This window comes from Manacus vitellinus, unplaced genomic scaffold (assembly GCF_001715985.3).
Source record: "Manacus vitellinus isolate BGI_N305 unplaced genomic scaffold, ASM171598v3 scaffold_5_pilon, whole genome shotgun sequence".
In the NCBI taxonomy this organism is placed as follows: Eukaryota; Metazoa; Chordata; class Aves; order Passeriformes; family Pipridae; genus Manacus; species Manacus vitellinus.
The window spans coordinates 1,885,307-1,904,232 of record NW_021940682.1 but is presented as its reverse complement, the minus strand read 5'-3'; the positions used below and the strand labels follow the sequence as shown (position 1 = coordinate 1,904,232).

General features: G+C 37.8%; 1 protein-coding gene across 1 annotated transcript in view; it reads right to left on the bottom strand.

Moving 5' to 3' along the window:
* The window catches only part of PIK3C2G (phosphatidylinositol-4-phosphate 3-kinase catalytic subunit type 2 gamma), a 194,870-nt gene that overhangs the window by 147,338 nt on the left and 28,606 nt on the right, over positions 1-18,926 (bottom strand). Inside the window, exons 7-9 of the mRNA XM_029963387.1 lie at positions 17,805-17,868; positions 12,844-12,966; positions 5,952-5,985 (exon numbers count right to left, since the gene is read on the bottom strand). Coding sequence (XP_029819247.1) covers positions 5,952-5,985; positions 12,844-12,966; positions 17,805-17,868 — 221 coding nt within the window. The remainder of the gene's footprint in view (positions 1-5,951; positions 5,986-12,843; positions 12,967-17,804; positions 17,869-18,926) is intronic.

Sequence of the window (18,926 nt, the reverse complement as noted above, 5' to 3'; positions counted from 1 at the left end):
TCCAGAACAAGAGGAAACGTGTTATATCTCAGCTAAGCCACAGAAAGAAGGGAATACTCCTTGGACAAAGGATTCCTAAAAAAGGAAAGTCAGGAGAAACACACACAATAGGGTGAGTATTTTCCATAACAGAAAATTTACACATGCCAGGCAAGGAACTGTGTAAGATGCAAGATGCCTGTCACTATATCCAAGCTATCTTGTCCATTGACCATGTTTGCAGAAAAACTATTCTCATGGTTTACCTGTCACCAAGCAGAATATCAGATATGTAAAAACCAGACAAGCAAAGAGAAAACTCAACTAAACCAAAGAAAACCCACCAAAATTGAGTGGGGAATTTTTGCCATAATTATTATAACATGCTTCTATCTGCCAGTGATGAGGTGCAAAAAGTCTTCTCGCTGTCGGAGAACTGCCCCCTGTGTTACTGTGGGGAGATGGAGCAAGGTTGGAAGTCTTCACTTAGTTGCAGACAATGTCCATGAGACTCCCTGCTGAAGGGAGCTGGGAGATGTTATTCCTTTTCCTCTCTCTCTCAGATTTCCATCTTTCACTCAAGGGCTTGCTGGGTCTGTGCCTGACTGCAGAAATGGAGTCAGTCTGGAAACAGGGCCCGAGATGGGCACTGCAGGCTGTCTCTTGCTATAATGGCATGGAAGGGGTAAAGACAGTGATGGAGAAATAAGGAGCAATCAGTTCAGCTGCCAGCCAAGGGAATCAAATGAATTTCAGCATTATTCATCTAATTACTAGGAGATACAGAATGAAGATAATCTCAGGAACAGAAGCCCTCAGGTGCAAGCAAATGTCCAAGTACAACCCGGTCTGTACCTCCAGGATTTTTTTTTCAATATTCATTTTCTCACTCTTAGTAGTCTCAGTTTTAAAAAACTCTATGGTTTCTGTGCCTGAGCCAACCCTTTTTAAAACTCCATTCTTCACTCATTAAGACCAGTAGCAATTAATTAAACTAGAGACAAACATCTTGGGTAGTCTGTAAATGTCCATTACTCATAAAACTTGGTCAGCATTTTTCCACTGCATTTTTATGAGCTGCTGAATAGGATTCGGTAAACTGAAATTATATCACTCCTTCCTGAAGCCAGAGAACTTTACTGGGTTTGATGACTTTTATGATTAATAAATCTCAGATGAGAAAAGACTGTTTCACTGATTTACATAGCACAGGCTATGGACTTCCTACAGCAGATTCACTGTTGCAGCTGTATCAGAACTCAATTTCTAGAAAGATGCCCCAGTCATAACCAGTAGGGAGGAGACAATGAACAGACCACACTGCAAAGTGAACTGTGACCAAGATTAATAATCTCAAAACTCAAACCTCGTAATTTACTTCTGCTGTGAAATTATTTGCCATCACCTTCTCACTGAAGGGGAGAAGAAATCAGACTTGCAGAAATGAGATGAGAACGAGGGAAGTGAACTTTAACCACAGCTGCCAGATATGCTTATTTCTGACACGCTCCTTGTACATGAAGTCTGAAGGAATAAATTTCACCCTTGGTCAGAAGCAGAACAATCTGCACCATCCCTGAAAGTATTAATGAATATACCTGCAGGTGCCTTCAGGATTTAGTAAGGAACTAGTGTATTCCTTACAGAACACCACTTACTTTCTTCTTTTCAGTCCAGTATTACAATTCACATTTTAGTGCCAGACCTTCCAATGGAGCAGGTACTTTGCTGTTACTGCACCAACAGATGATGTCAATTCAATACATGTTAAACACTCTCTCTGACTCTGTACATGTTTTGTCTGGTTAAAACATGTCAAATATCTAGTTGAACAGAATTTGGAATGAAGGCTTAAGACCTTTTTGACACATTAAAAATATTTCTGTGAAATGGAGCTTTATATTTTTCTTTCCAACTTATTTTCAGAGAGAAAAAAAGGAGAAAAATCTTGAATACAGTTTATGTCACACACACACAAACCCCTCCAACCCCCCATAAAAACAAACAGAAAAAGCAACAGGAAAAGACCTCCTAACATTTCAGTAAAGTGCTAAGCAGCATTAACTAGATCATTGTTGTAATAAGAAAGAGGAAAAACCTGAAAAGTCTGTAATGCAAATAGTGATAGGATGCAGCTTCCAAACACCAATATTTACCATATTGTTACTTCCTACTAGTTCAAGAGTCCTATGGATTATCCCTTGAAAGTAACTTAAAAATCTGCTGTCCTGTTATCAAAAATGTCTCTGCTCCTATATGCTTTATAAGGCCTTGATAACTTCTGCCTAATGTTTTTGAAGAACTGGGGGATTGCAATTATTTAAAAATTGGTCTTGATTAAAAAGCCTCTGGCTTTAAGACCAACATATCAGAATGTAATACAGCAACAACTTAAAGTTGAAGAGCCATGCTCTGATTTGAAAACAATGCAGGAGAGACACTTACAGAGATGAAATGCAATCAATAAAAAGCCCTTGACATTCTTCCATATTGCAAAACAAAAAGTGTTATTTCCAAAACAAAAATATAATGGGTTTGTGATAAGAAAGGAAGGAAGTGGAGTTTTCAACTTTAAGGAAAACCTTAAAAAAACTTCCATTTTTCCCCTTTCTTCCTCTTTTTATTTTTTACAACTTTCTGTTGTGAATATTTTTATGACCGGGTCTAGAAGCCACTATCAAATCCCAAGCACAGTGAGAGAACCTTTCCACTCTTCAAATATAATGCTGACTTCATTGTTAACAATACAGGTCTGCATTTATTCAAAGAGATAGTGACTGCAGCAATTCAGCTGGAAAAGGACTGTCGTTCCTGGTGTGTACTAGACTTTCTGGACGGGTCCCAAAGAACTACTGATCAAATTCCAAAAGCTGCTTATTATGTCTGATCTGCTGAAATCCCTGCCTGAAGTAGCAAGGCTGTAGACACTGAATAAACATTCATTCATCAGTTTTTGAGGAACATGCACAGACTCAGTTTTGCACCAGCCTGCTGTCTTTTCGCACTCTGGACTGCAACAAACTCCAGTGCTAAATATCTATTAACATAAGTAATCTTAGACTTTATTTTCTGTGAACACTTGATGCTGCAAAAGGTCCTAATGTCTAGAAATGCCTATAGTTCCTCACATCTAAGAAGAAATAAAAAAATATTTTAAGCACTAAAACATTCTAAGGACTGCACACCGATGAAAAAGAACATGATCCAGAATCAGGCATAACATGGATAAGTACTGCTTTATTCACAGCAATGGAATAAATTGTTCTACAGAGATAACTCTTAATAAAGGCAGTTATTGCAACACTAAATCAAGGCTACATATGCTGAATATAGTCTTTGACTTGCTTAGTCCATGGTGAATGACTAATAATAAACCTCTGAAAATTTTTTATTAAAGGGAAAGATTAAAGCAGTTTCTAAACAAATTATTAAGTGAAGCTTTAATTTTAATAGTACCCTCTATCTTTTCTTCTTTTGTGGTAGGGAGAAGAAATAATGAAGAAAATCAAAACTCTTTTATGATACTCAGGGTAATAACTACCACTTGGGGAAAAAAGAGGGAAGGTAAAGGAAATTGTTAGTTGGATTAACTGATAGTTGCTCTTGCTGTTCAAATTTGATCCTGTTTTCTTCAAGATAAACACGAATACATAGAAGAGACAGAAAAGAACAGTACAAATGGGAAATGCAGTCTGTCTCCTCCTTGGCTGTCAACCCTGACTTCATCTGCAACTGTGCTGCTGGAGAAAGCCAAGTGCTTAGGTTTAAGTTTCCCAGAGATCTGCAAAGATTTACCAGCACTGAGCTAAGGCTGTGATTTTCCTTTAATTTTGAGTCAGAGGCTTGCAGATTTTTGCATGGCTGCAATCCTAGACTGCTAAGCCTAATAAAAAGTAAAAGAAAGGGTGGGACACAAATGAGGTGGAAAAGGAAACACAAAGGTGATTTCAGCAGGAATATACAACTCACCACCTATTAAATTTTTACTTCTAGCTTCAGCAGGTGAAAATATCATCTGGATTCCTCTCAGGCTCAGTGTTCCTAGATCGATGGATGGGAGGCCCCATGGCATTATCATGAAAGGGAGCACTGAGCAGAAAAGGACTAAACAGAGCTTGTCATCCCCAAAAGAAAAGACGTGTAATTTGGTTTTACCCACTTCTTGAATGTCTGGCCTAGGTTCCAGAGGATCAGTTTTGGTCATTGCACTTACACTTTTTTTTTTTTCTCAGACACTATCTTAACACCAGTTTTGGTATTCTAGCCCATTAGCCTAACCTTAAATATTTTGCTGACTTTTAGAAATTTATTAAATAAGTGCAGATGCAGGGCATCTAGCATGTTAAAACATACATTAAATATATATCAGTGCATGTAAGAGGGCAGTTGGAAAATTGGTTACCTTGGACAACTTTGAATATAGACCTCTCTACAGAATGACTAATGGCCTGGCAAGTTCTGGCTTGCAATCAGTAAATTGTACTTTCTAATATTATACTACCAAAAGGATTCTGCAATTGTTTTGAAATTAGGGTGTGCCAAGAACAAACAGAAGCACAACACTTCACAGTTGAAGGTTTCCTGACACAAATAAATAGGTACAGAGAAGTAAGGAGTAAACACTGAATCCTTTATTGTTATTCAGTGAATCAGATTTTCCTTGAGGAAGCTACTGATTCAATGGAATCCAAATTGGGAAATATCTTTCAGTAGAGGAATGTTTTAGATCCTTTCCAGTCAGGTTTTCTGAACGGTGTGGAGAGGATGTTTCTAAGGTAGATGTTGATTAGTAACTATTCATTCTTTCAGCAGCAGCAATTAGTTGCCATCAAGAGCATTAAAAACATGCACAGGATAAAGGACCATATCCAAGGGAGAAGTATCCTACAAACTGCCTTCTTCCTTCTGCACCTGCATGTTCTCCCCCCACTCTCCTGGCCCTCCAGCTGCTTAGCTTTTCCTGGCAGCTTACAAATGTAATTGCTGTTTCTTTTTTTGCTGTTCATGAAGTTGAATAATGCTGAAACAACAAGCCTGGCATTTGGAAACCTGCATTTGAACCACCTCTGTGGTTTGAAAAGCTGCTGCAGCCTTTGTGGTTGGTTCACCTTTTTGCCTCTCTGAGCACCCTGCAGTGGGAGAAAAGCACACAGAGGAAAGAGGGAAAAAGAGCACTTCAGAGGTTACTTTTTTTTCTCAAATAAAATGGAGAGAGACCAAAGTTCCTGAGCACATCCCAGCCCACCCCAGTGCTCAGCTGGAGGGACCTCTGACAGCACCCTTGTAACACTCCCAGTTGCACGAGGGGTAGAGCAGGACCCAGTGTGGCAGGAGCCCTGATGTGGGTGAGCCCTCCTGGAATCCAACCCATGGCAGAACAGACTCCTGCTCATCCCTTGGTCTCTGAGGTGCTTCACAGTAATGCCAACAGTGCTGGGCATCAGCCAGTGAGTCTAAGCTATTTTTAACTGAGGAATTAAATAAGGAATGGTCTATGATTTTGTCCATTACTGTTATTTAACCTACTCTTTTTATGACAGTCTGTCATTAGATGAAACACTATTTGTACAACAAAAGATCACAAAGAACTAAAGCTTAAGGAGAGGGAATGAAAGTTCTTGGAGTCAAGTGGAAAAGTCATACAGAAAAGTAATTTAGACTTCCACAAAGTTCATTGTTTTTCCTTTTCTCCATATGAAAAGCTGGAATTAAAGACAACTGCCACGACCACCACTTACTGTAATCAGGTCTTTCATTCCACTATTCATTCTCCATATTTGAGTCTCCAGATTAGTTTTTGGAAATGCTCTTTTACTTAAACTTTTAACTTGTCATAATTACTTTATAATATGACTAAATACGTAAATGTCAGCAATATGCCAACTCTACCAGTTCAGTAATACAAACAAATAGCAAAATGTGTTTTCTGACGATATACCTTGAATTAACATATTTTAAAAATAACACTTTACCTTTGCTGGGTGTTTCCGCACTTTGAAGTGAATCCTATAAAGACAAAACCAGAGGGGAAAGAAGTAATCAGTTACTTCAGAAAAGACCAGGTAGCAGTTATAATGGTTACAGGAGTAGCACTCGTGGAAAATAAGGTGAAAATGGGGAAGGACATATTTTATTGTTACAATGACAGAAGATATAACTGGGATTCACAGTCCCAGGACCTCCTTTCTCCAGCTTTTCCACCTGCTTCCTCTACCATCTCAGACAAGTCACTCAGGACCTGATTTCTGACAGCATTTGGGTATGTCAAGATAAAAAAGAAGCACTTATCAACATTAGAGGCACATACACATTCTCAGCCTCTGTGTTGGAATAACAGAGGTAAGAATTCCCTCTCCATCCCTTTGCCTGCCTTACACATTCAGACATGAAGCCCAAACCATGCTGAGTGAGCAGAGCCTCAGCATCCTTTCAAAGCTGAGGAGCAACAAGTCTCCACCCAAGTGCCCTTCATTTCACCTATGTTCCCTGTGCCAAATCAGCAAAAACAGCTATGCTCTTCAGTGACCTTTGAGCAGGCAGCTAGCCAAAGGCAGCCAACAGGAAATACTAGGTGTGGGGATTTACAGGGTGTTTAGGCCCTTTGTGTCTAAACACAGCTCTTGATCCCTAACATTAAGGCAAAATCTAGATTCCCACCTCTCATATCCCACTGCTGTCAGCAGGAACTTCTGTGTGCTTATGTCTGCTGAAAGGTCAGGTCAGTTATTTAGACTGAACTGACCAGCCTAACTAAATTTTTTGTTGTTTGGTTTTTTTAATGCTGATTTATTAAATCCCCAGGCACAATAACTGCCATCCATCAGACCTTGCTCTGGGCAGAATTAAATATTGTGACACAGCTTGTGCCTCCCTGTCCACAGAGGAAAAGCTGTCATGGCAGGTAGTTCTGCATCTCCTGGCAGTACCATCAGCCCCAGGGCCACAGGTGGGACCCAGCCTTGGCCCAAAGGCAAGTGTGGGCACACCTTCCCCTGCCTGAGCACCAGCTGCTCAGTCTGCCCCGTCTTCACCTGGCTCTGACATGAGTCAGCAGTGCCCTGGCAGCCAGGAGGGCCAACCATGTCCTGGGGGGCATCAGACAAAGAATTGCCAGCAGGTCAAGGGAGGGGATTGTCTCGCTCAGCTCTGCACTGGGGCGGCCTCACCTTGGATATTTGGTGAGGTTTTGGGTGCCATGATATAATAAGGATAGAAAGTTACTAGGAAGTCCAAAGGAGGGCTACAAAGATGGTGAAGGGCCTTGAGAGGAAGCCATATGAGGAGCAGTTGAGGTCACTTGGTCTGTTCAACCTGGAGAAGAGGCAACTGAGGGGAGACCTCATTGCAGGTACAACTTCCTCGTGAGGGGCAGACACTGATCTCTTCTCTGTGGTGACCAGTGACAGGACTCGAGGGAATGGCCTGAAGTTGTGCCAGGGGAGATTTAGGTTGGGTATTAGAAAAAAGTTTTTCACCTAGAGGGTGGTTGGGCACTGAACAGGCTCCCCAGGGCAGCAGTCACAGTACCAAGCCTGACAGAGTTCAAGAAATGTTTGGACAACACTCTCAGGCACATGGTGTGACTCTTGGGGGTGTTCCTGTGCAGAGCCAGGAGTCGGACTCAGTGATCCTTATGGATCCCTTCCAACTCAGGATATTCTGTGATCAGACCTACATCTACCAAAGTGACACAGAAATAAGTTACTGAGTCGCAAATCTTGACCAGAGAGACTAGAAAGTTATTTCTGTTTCAGCATTGCTCATGGCTCGTGCTGTTTGAACCCATGTCCCTGAAAGGTTTACTGTCCTCTACAGTCATTAATCTCTTTGCAGTGGGTTGAGAATGCTTCATGTTAGTACATATGTGTTCAGCATGATGCTTCTCAAAAATTACAAAGCATGCAGAGGTGGCATAAGAAATACTGGATGCATGCTCTCCCTCTAGCACCCAGCTTGGAGCTGCAAGCATTTCTCTGGTAAATATGAGCAGAAGTAGTCAAATGCTTACTTGAGGGGAGAAAAGCGACATCCAGGCTGAGAATTACGTTTTCACAATCTTTATAATGCAGTGAGACAAATGGGAACAGAGACCTTTGTTCAATTCTCTCAAATTTTGGAAAGTAAACAACCTTTTGGCACAGCACTTGTAATTTCAACATAGTGTAGCCTGTTTAATATAGAGTGGATTAGTGCTTGTTCTGGCAGGATTTGATCTCCTAGGACTTTTTGTGAGTTGCTGTAAGAAAAGAAGGGGGAAAAAAAAAGAAAGACAGATGAAAAACTTTGATTGTGCATCAGGCCCAGAGTCTCCCCTGAACAGATTTTAAAATCCCAGGTTAGGTTGGTTAGAGACTGAATGAATCACATTTATAAAGAGATACAATCAGCTAAAGAAGAAACTATCACTGGTGCCAGTTGCTTTCATAATCTCTTAACCATGGTACAGGAATGCACAGCACTGGCAGTGAGGAGGCAGCAAGGAGGTAATAAGTACAATTTAATTAAACACAGAAGATTGAAAGTAAGTTTCTTTGCTTTTCTTTTTTTTTTTTTCCATAAAACCAGAATTAAATAGAAGCACATTGAAATTTCTTTCCAAGTACGCAAGCACACATGTACAGATACGTATAAACAAATATATACTGGTACCCTACAAAATTTACATTGGAAGAACTAAGCAGTGGTTTCCCTGAGGCATTATGTGCACATGTGCCAAATGGATGTGTTAAAAAGTATTCCATGCAAAACCACACCATACATTACACTAAAGAATCAGGAAACCATGGTGAAAAAGCAATTAATTTTATTTTTTTTTTGGCATTTCTCCTTTACCTGATGTGTCATGCTGCAGCACTTGAGATGTAATAGGTAACCTCAAAAATGTCACTAAACTTACGGTGCTAGTTACTTGCTTGTCTGAAAAAAAACTTCTCTTCTACCTAAAAAAACATTTTGGTACTATGCTGATGGACATAATAGAAACAATTCAAGCAATCTGTCAAGATACACTGATACTGCAATATTTAATAATTTTGTCAGTGCCCATATTCACATAAATTGACCCTACAATTCAATACGAGTTTAACTCAAAAAGAGGTTTGAAAAAATTGTACTCAGTCAAACAACTAGCTGCTAAGTACTAATTTTGACCACGTATGTTGCTACAGGCAGGAAAGTTGGTCCATTGTCTTTGGATAAATATTGATAAATATAGATACAATCTGATTTGTTATACTCATGTTCTATTCTATACATGAGATAGTTGCATATAATGTGTAACCTCTATTTTCATAAAACGGAGGTATTCAGGTTACAAAACATGCAGAAACATACTTTACTGCTTTCATGACATTTATAGTTCAGTTGCTGAGAAAGATGAAGTTCCTTATAGACTCAAACCTGAACATTTTCTAGATTGCTGCAGTCTAATCGACTGTCCTAGCAACTATTTCTCAAAGGAGGAGAAGGCAAGAAGCAGCAACAGCATTTGCTGCTGCAGGAATAGTTGGACTCTTTTTTTTTTTAATCCCCCTTCACTTGTTTGAAGCCAGTTGTTAGTCAAGTCTGGTTCAGCAAAGAGGGAGTAAGAGAGAGCAGAGTGTCAGGAAAGGTCACAGGCAGCTTTTACAGGAAGGCTTCAAGGGAGAGACAACCAGTTCAGCTAAGCAAGCCTGAAAGGCAATGTTAAGGGAACAAAACCTCAATAACTTAAAAACTCTAAAAAAAGAGTAACAGTCTAGTCAGGAGTCCTCAAGAGAAACGTGGAGCAGCTTCTTACTGAATATTAGGACAGAAAAATATTTTAAGACTATTCAATCAGGACACAATATTTTTAACATTCAGAAGAGGGTATTCAGGAACAGTGTGATTTTTCTCATTACAGAGAAACAAACAGCACCATTATCATCACCACAACCACCACTTATCATTTTTAGCCTCTGGAGATCACAGCCAGGACCAGCACTCTGCTGTGCTGGAGACTGTACACATAGATAAGGAGAGCTGTTCCTTGCTCTGAAGGGCTTATAACCTAAGTAGGGGAAACAGAAAAAGGAAAGTGTGCTACCCCCTCTGTGCAGGGAAGTACGTGAAGTTGGTTCAGCAGAACCTGTATATGTTGGAGAGTGTCTGTACAGTGGAGTTGGAAATTTGACACGTGCTGGAGAATGAGCAACAGCAAAAGAGGAACACAGAGCAGTGGCTTTTTGTTTGTTTCTTTTTATAGCAGGATAGATAAGCTCATAATTCAATTATTTGCCTAGTAGCAATCACTTCATCTCTAAAATAATCTGAATAACACTGATTCTGAAGACAATCAGAAGCAAACACGAACATCATCAGAAACCTTACACTTGAAAAAGATGACCTGTACTCTTTGTTTTTTACCCCATTATCTTATTTTTCATGATATGAGGTGGGGTTTTCTGACTGTCCAGGACAAGCCACACTAATAGGAACTGATTTGGCTCTTTGACCACTGTATCTATTTCTCTGCTCAAATTCAGAGAGGATGGGGCTGAAAATGGGGATATGCAGTATATATAATCCAGTCATAGGAGGCAGTTTATATGTTGAGTTCACAGAGCTGACCTAAACACTGAAAGAGAAAATACACTAAATTTTTCTTACCTCAAAAAAAAAAAAAAATCTTTTAGCAAATTAGTCCCAATACAGTTCTTCTGCTCTTTCCTTTCTACAGGGAAGTTCTCTTACTGTCCTTTCTATCTTAACTGGACCTAGCTCTTTATCTATCTCTTAAGAACGATTCTGTGTTGGCAAAATACTTTTCTTAAGGAGAAGATGCTGATCATCCTGATGCTTCTCAGGACAGTCTGGAGTTTAACTGATAAGTAGACCACATGAATCCCTTGTTACTTCTTTTATCTCTTTTTCTACTGTATTTGCCCTCTTATATACAGGAAAAACTTTAAGTGGAGATACACTTTTTCCATTTAATTCCACAACATGCCATAAAATGTGTGCTGTGCAGACCCATTTATGCAGGAGTTTATCCCCAACAGCGACTTCTAATAATTGAATGCTGAAGCAGACATGAAAACGTTTAGGATGCTATAGAAACAAGACTTACAGTGAGTCATGACCTAGAAAGGAAGCAAGGGAAGAGGTTTAAGTGAATCAGCTGGTCAGGTCTGAGCAACAAACAAAAACCCTAAAGCTGTGTTGTTTCTTGCATCTTGGTCCTTCAGAACACCTGCCAGCCTTCAGAGAGACAGCACCAACACCATATAACCAACACCAGAAGGCCTCAGCTGGTTCTGCCCAGGGACATGCAGCATCAGCTCTGTGGAATCTGTCTCCTCTGCTCCAGAAACATGGTGCAGGGATTTACTTACAATTTACTTACAACCCAGACCTGCAGAGAGCTACACTGATGTTCTAGAGGCTGTTTGCTTGGGTCCTGTACTTTAAGGTGGAAGCTGTTCCCTCCCCCTGGCCCCATCTCAGAGGAAAAAACAGAGGCTAAAAATGCAGAGATTTAAGAAAAGAGGTTTTCTGAACATCACTGAAGCCTTTTCAACTAATATACTTTCTGCTCTTTGGGAAATCTTTTCAGCTCTCAGGAAGAAGTTTGCCTCTATACAATGGTGACTGTTTGAGGGTTTGAACCTGCTAAGAGTAAGTGTATATAGATGACAGTACAGAATTGATGTGTATCAGTCCTATGACACAAGGAATGTTATGAAAAGAATTACACTAACTTTTCCTAGTCTTACAGCATATCAGGCATATTAAGTTCCACTTATTTAGCTGGACATGTTTCTAATTAACGCTCACTAGTTAATTCAGTTAATACTAATTATCCCGTTGTTTACTTCCCTGTCATAGGTGTTCTTACACATATCACAAGCCATGAGAAAAAAACCAAAATCAAAACCAACAAATACTAAGGAGAAAGAATAAAAATTTGTAAGGAGGTAACATTCTGAACACAAACATTCCACCCAGTCTGGCATGTTTTTCTAAACAGTATTTGCCATGAGAAAGAATGACAAAAGACCACATATGGAAAGAAGAAAATTTCTTAGTAACTTCTTAATCTTTTTTAAAAAGTGTGAAGAGGGAATTTCATTACAGTTTGAAAGAATTAGCATGACTTATGACTATACCAGACTAAATCCAAGTGATTAATGGCTTGATTTTCAAATTTGCTAAGCACCTGCATCTTCAAGATGCTGACTTCAGAAGAATTTTTGGGTGCTCAGAACTTGTGTAAATCAGGTCATAGTGACTTGTCTGAGGTCGTACCAAAGCAGCTGATGATGTCAAAACTGAGAACAGATACTGCCCTAAAAAGTCCCAGTTCGCAAACTGGAACAAAAGGGAAAGTTCCAGAAACTCCTGGAAAACCCATTTCTGTGTTTTAAGAGTATTTCAGCTAAAATCAGGACTGTATGATGCTGGTCCTTTTCTGCATAATAGCAGAAACATTTCAATCTGAAAATAACCTCAAAATTCAGGTGACATTTACAGAAAAACAGGTTGGGCTATTTTTTTATTGTTGTTAACAACCTACACTAAAATATAAAAATCTAACACATTGAAATCACAATTTGGTAAATAGGTGATGTGGCGAGGCAGAGATTTGTATGTTCAGTAGGAACTAGAAAGAAGAACCAGAAGAGAATATCAGTTACAGCTAAACACAAAACAAGTCTTCTGTTGCTCTTCTGTCGCACATTGTCAACATTCTTTTCTTTCTTTGTAGTGCCTCTTACCTAATATTTGTCAAAGGGAAAACATGTAGCAAGACAGTAAGTGGACTTGACCAATCAAAAAATTAGTGATACCCATTCAAGTTTCGGTTTCAAGGAGAAAAACAGGACATCAACGTGCTTCTTTTACCTGTGCTTTCACAAGTGGCAACACACTGAGTTTCTTGACTGCATCAGTAATGTCTCTGGTTTCCACAAAGCAGAGGACACTGCAGATTGCTTTAGTTGCTTCAATCACATGATCAACTTGATGCTGTTGACAACAAAGAAAGTTAAAAACAAAAAGGCAAACAGTAGACTCAAAGCATTTATCAGAAATGCCTTACCATAAACTTCATGCCAGTGAGTGTGTAGAAAATCGTATCTGCTCAAGCAAAATTCAAATACCCCGTGCATTAATCTGGCTACACTGAAATCACTAATGACCAACTGTTTCCTAAGGAGACCGTAATTTTTGTTGAAGTCCAATTATTTTCCGCAAAATAATTATTTTCCTTGTTGAAAACTGCAACAAGTTTGGTATTAAGGACCAATTTGAAGGCAAAACATTGGTTTGTCTGAACGTCACGAGTGTAGAAGCACTGTAAAGAAACTTCTGAGGAAGCCTGAACCCAAGAGATTCACAAGCTTTCTGAGGTTTTATGATTCTCTGAATTTATCCTCACTATTGTCTCCTACCCATCTCTGTGAGAGCTGGAAAACAGCCATGTTCCTCCTAAAAATAGTGACTGTGTGGGAGGCTGCATAATCTGACACCTGTGGACTGAGTACTTCTGCAACTAGCTTTCTGCAAAAAAATACATACAGTTAAAACTATTAAATCCTATTGATCATAAATTTAGACCTTTAAATATTACCACATGAAAAAAATCCCTAGATGGATAATCTCAGAAATACTTGGGGGAATTCAAGGAAAAAAAATTTGGATCCCAAAGGAAGGAAAATGTAATCTTCAAATATCAGGTACTCTATTTCAGGAAAATAAATAAAGAAATAAAAATTCATGGGTTTCCTGCATAGTTCTATCACTTCATTAAACCTTAAAATACATTCTCTGAACAGACAGAAGCTCTCCTATAAATATTCTCCATGTTTCTGTACTGATAAATGTTCCTTTAAGTGCACTACAGCATGTCTATGTACCGATAAAACCATTTCTCTAACTCATCCATTTCATGCCTGAAAAAGAAAAACTGTACCAAGATGAACTTTCTGGTTTCAAGCTTAAGGTCCATGTGCAGACTGTACCGAGAAGGCTAACACCTCTCATTAATACAAATAAATATACAAATATATTGAGGTGACTAATTCCACATTATCTGCCTTCAGCAGAACTAAAGCAGGAATGAATTACGTAAAATATCCTAAAATATTTGGTGATCAGATTCTTTTAAATATAAGTTGTTGGGTTTTTTAGTAATTAAGGACAGCAATACCTTTTCATACTGCAGGTTCTAGAGAGAAAAAGGCTATGGCTGACTGTGATCTCCTGAGAACTTTAGACTCTCCTTTGGTCTGAAGGTGATTGGCTGTTCTATCAATTTACAAAGAGGACATTTCCTTTCTTTTTTATTTCTTTCTTACCACGTAGGTTTTTATAACTGAACTCTGGCAGGATTTACTCTCTGTGCATGCATATATTGCCAGCTGAAGTAGGAACCCATAAAAATGGCATGGCTTTGCTACTGTGTGTAACACTGACAAACCCAAAGCATTATACATGCTGGTTTACTGTGAGTTGTTGACAAATGTCTGTCTATATTTAAACACATGTACATATATATATTTAATTACTATGTGGAGTTTTTAATGAATATTAAATATGATTCTAATTCAGCACTTAATTTAAATACATTTTAATTTAGCATTTTTCCTCTTCATGGGTGGGGTTATGAGTTATTAGAACATGGGATTTTATGCTTGTAAATACATTTATGCAGGGCAATTACTGAGCAGTACACAAGCAATGGGCACACACAAAAGTAATCCTTGAGTAGAAAAACAGCTCTCTGGACAGGGAATAATAAAAAAAAATTAAACCAAACCCACAGTCTATATATTTTTGTACATATACATACTATTCCATAAAGAGAGTTGGATATCTTGAGGGATGTATCAATTTCTGTTTAATATGCTATTCCCTTTATAGATAAATTATCAAGAACTTAATATTTATAGAAGCTAGTATACTATAACACATTGTTTTTATGGTAGCTATTTCTGAAGAGCATATTGCAGATGAAGGAGAGTAAGCATATAAAAAAATTATGTAATAATCTATAATATGAATGGTGACTTCTTTCACACTGTTTCTCTGTTGGGACATGACCATGTAAAGAGCTTTCCTTTTTCATATGTAGAGTAGGACATCGATTTCTGTCCCAAGAAAGGGAAGACAGAGATTAATTTCTTGCAGAAGTTTCACGTCTTCTGAAATTCCAATTACAGTCAGCAACTTGTAATTTTTTTTTTATTTTTGCCTCTACGTATTTAAATTCCAGCAGAACCTTAGAAAGATATTTTGGTGCTTCAATTATTTATATGATTAAAAAAATGTTACTTCATTCTAGAACTCCTACATTCTGTATAAAAAATTTACAAAGTCTTCGCTACAGCAACAGCACATTCTGAATAGGTTTTTAAATAAAGTGCATGTCAAGTGATTATCAGGGCAATCAAAAGGGCTGGTTGGTTGACTCTGGGAACACTCTTTACATTTCAACTCTAACAGCACCAATCCCCTCCCTGTGCCAAATACCTTACTTTTTTTTTTTTTTCATTTTTGTTTTATAGAGGCATTATCCATCTTAAAATGAATTTTTCCATTTATTTACCATTATTAATAATGACAGTGGGCTTGTCACATAAGTCAGAAGTGTTGGTGTCTCCAAGTCTTTGAACAAGTAAATTTAGAAATATGCAGATAAATGTGCAAAATACTGTTGATTTGGTTTTTTAATTGAGAATCTCAAGATCTGTCTGATTAAAACCAATGCTTAAGGAACTTCCAGCTGAGTACAGAACTTCAGCAGGTACGTGTGCACTTAATTTGGTGTATGTGAGTAACTCCCACTGCCTTAAATTTCAGTGTGTGCTGAGGGTGGACTGAGGTGAATCAGAGAAGGACAACAACCCTCCCAGTGCTGCAAGTGCTAGTTTTAAAAATCAACATAACGGGTCCTGTGCAGCCTTGGGATGTGGGGCAGTTATAAAGATCCGAATTTTAAACCTTCTTCAAGGAATCTAGTAAGAAGTTAGAGAAAATAAATAAACAAGGATTCAAAGGCCAAAAAAAAGGGTGCTCATTTTTTGCTGTCTTTACCACGTATTTGTAAGTTATTACATTACAGCTCCATAATTTTTTGCCACTTATTAAAACAAATCAATAACACTAGTTTTAATTATTGCAGGTTTGAAAAAGCTCCATATGCTGATGCCTTTGAATGAAAACATCTGCATGGTGATCTGACCCATATAATTAATTTGCAATACTGCTCTTTTAAGCAATTCATATGAACTTTATTGAGTGTCCCAGAGTAGGCAAGACCTTATTAAAAAAAATTGACTACAGAGAAGTTTAGCTCTAGACACACACATATTTTTTAGATAGTATGAATATTTAAAAAATGTACTTCCTTCCCTTTATAAAAAGTTAATGATCTCAAGAAATTGCTTACTCAAGGTAAAAGTCTTTGGCAAAAACAAATTTAAGAGTGCTTCATTATAGGTCTGAGGAATATCTACACAGCATCAGTTGCAGAGGGTGGATTGCAAAGTCTCATTAATGTTGAGGTTACAGCCTTCTTTGAATTTAGAATCTTCTTACTTTAGGCCCTAAAATTTCAAGTGAATGTAAATAATTACCCTGATGGGTCTACTTCAGTAAGGAAATATATATGCACATTTCAGCTTGGGGACCTCAATTTTCCAAATGGTTATGGCTGCATCACATTTTATACACTAAATACTTTCCTTTGAGACGTTGCTTACAAAGGAAAATTCAGTGAATACCTACACAGTTATCAGGCCCAGAGCTTTACTTTGTAGCAAGGCACAGTTCAAAAGCTTATAAATTTGCATGCATTTTGAAAAAGTATCAAAGACTTACATAAAAATATAATATTTTTATCTCTATATATTTAGTTCCATACTTATTGATATATATTTATGTATTCATGTAGATGTGCATTTATATATAGCGTGTGCATGTATACACAGTTATATGCAGGTGTATGTTTTCTGGCAATTCAAAATAGAAATACCCATGGATCAAGAATATCCAGAGAGATTAAAATCTGGACTTAAACATAAGTGACAGAGTTCTGAAACAAAATAATAATTTTATGTTTTAACATACATTTCAAAGAAATCCACAATTTAGCATAGTGAGTTATAACTCTAGAGGGGATGCTCTGGAATATATCTCCATGCTACATCACTATTCTTTGATTTTACCAACACCTTTTGTTTTCTTTCTAGTTTTAAACCCTTGAAAGTCAGTTATAATGACAATCTGAAATTCAGATCAAATAACCACGAGGTTTCTTCCAAGGTATGACTCAATTTTTCCTCTAGACACTTGTCCTGAAAACACTAGTTAGCAGAGCAGATTTCTTAAGAGATCTTTCCTTTAAGGAGGTAGCATTCAATTGGCAGCCCACAATGCTTTAAAATAAAATCTCCTGGGAGTTTTGCTGTCTAAACCTAATTCTTCGAAGTATCACATGCTTGCATATAGATCCTAAATATGTAAACATTAGGCTTGTGGGTTTGAAAATCAGGGACAAATTTTGCAGATACATATAATGCATTATACCTAATCTCAAATATTATACTGTCAACCCAAATGATCCTGGTTTTATTTACAGGTTCCTTGATGCTTAGAAACAGTCATCTTTGATATTTTAAATTTGTAGCACCTTCTTCGTAACTTCAAGCCAAGTTTTATTAAGAGAATTTATATCCTTTCAAAGTCAGATTAAACAGCCTTAATTATAAGTCTTTCTTAATTGCATCTGAGACAGATTAATAATTAGATACCTTTCACATAGAAGTTAATGCTTTTCTGGTATAACAAACTGAGAAAAATACCTCATTTTGCAACAGATATTCCACTTGATCTCTATAGTTCATAATAACAGAGAAAAGGTTCTGCCTGGAAATCAGAAAAAAACCAACATCAAGTTAATAACAATTAGGTAAAGAGAACAGGTTTGAGTCTTTTTTCCCTTTTTTTTTCCCTTTCACATTCTGTAAGTCTGGAATAGCTTAACTGACAGTGTTTTTATGTTGGTATAAAATAAGGACAAGTGTGGATGCAGACATCATGTAATTGAGTCTGTATCTTCATGTTTTTTGGTAGTTATTTGCCACAAAGGCTAGATGCAAAAAATCTACATATACATGGAGGATACAAGTTTCCCAAGTTAAAGAACTCCAAGAAGTGATTTGCTATTTCAGTGTCTACTGAACTTCACATCCCATTTATTTTACTCTTTAAGGTTAAGCAAGTGCTTAAATACTACCTTGAAGAAGGATGAACTTAAGCATGTGCTACTTTCTTACGGCTAGACTTGATGATTTTAAAGGTCTTTTCCAACTTAAATGATTTTATGACTCAATGCCTTCTTTCTCAATCACTTCACAGACTAAAGTTGCTGAGAATCAGGTAAAAAAAATCTGCAAAACATCTGGAAAAGCTCTACATTTCAAAAATCCATACTAAATCACAAGTATAAAACCACGTGTCATAAAAAGGGAAACCATTGCTACATAGCCCACTAAACTTTATTTGCATACAGTTCTCAAGTTTACATTCTCAAACTGTTTCAGCAACTGCCTTTTCCTTAGCCTTACCTAAGCTGTGAATTTGTTTTACTTCTGTAGACAGACTTATGCCACTCTATGGTTCCACACCTTTGTCATGCTACACATCAAATCACCACAAATTCTGCACAAGCAGATTGCTGCGTCTTAGCAAAGCTTCGCTAAATTAATTAGGATTATGAAGAGAAGCGTACATTTTCTACACTGAACTCCAGGACTGATGCTTCAGCTGTAAATCTCACCATTTCAGGATCACAGGCTCCAAGTGCTATCACCAAAAGGTAACTAAAAATCAGAGTTTTGCTTTTAGGAAGCGTTTGTGTAATTTTCTGTGTTTCAAGCACTGTGAAATTCTGGCTGTCGATTATTTGTCAGCTGGAACAAACC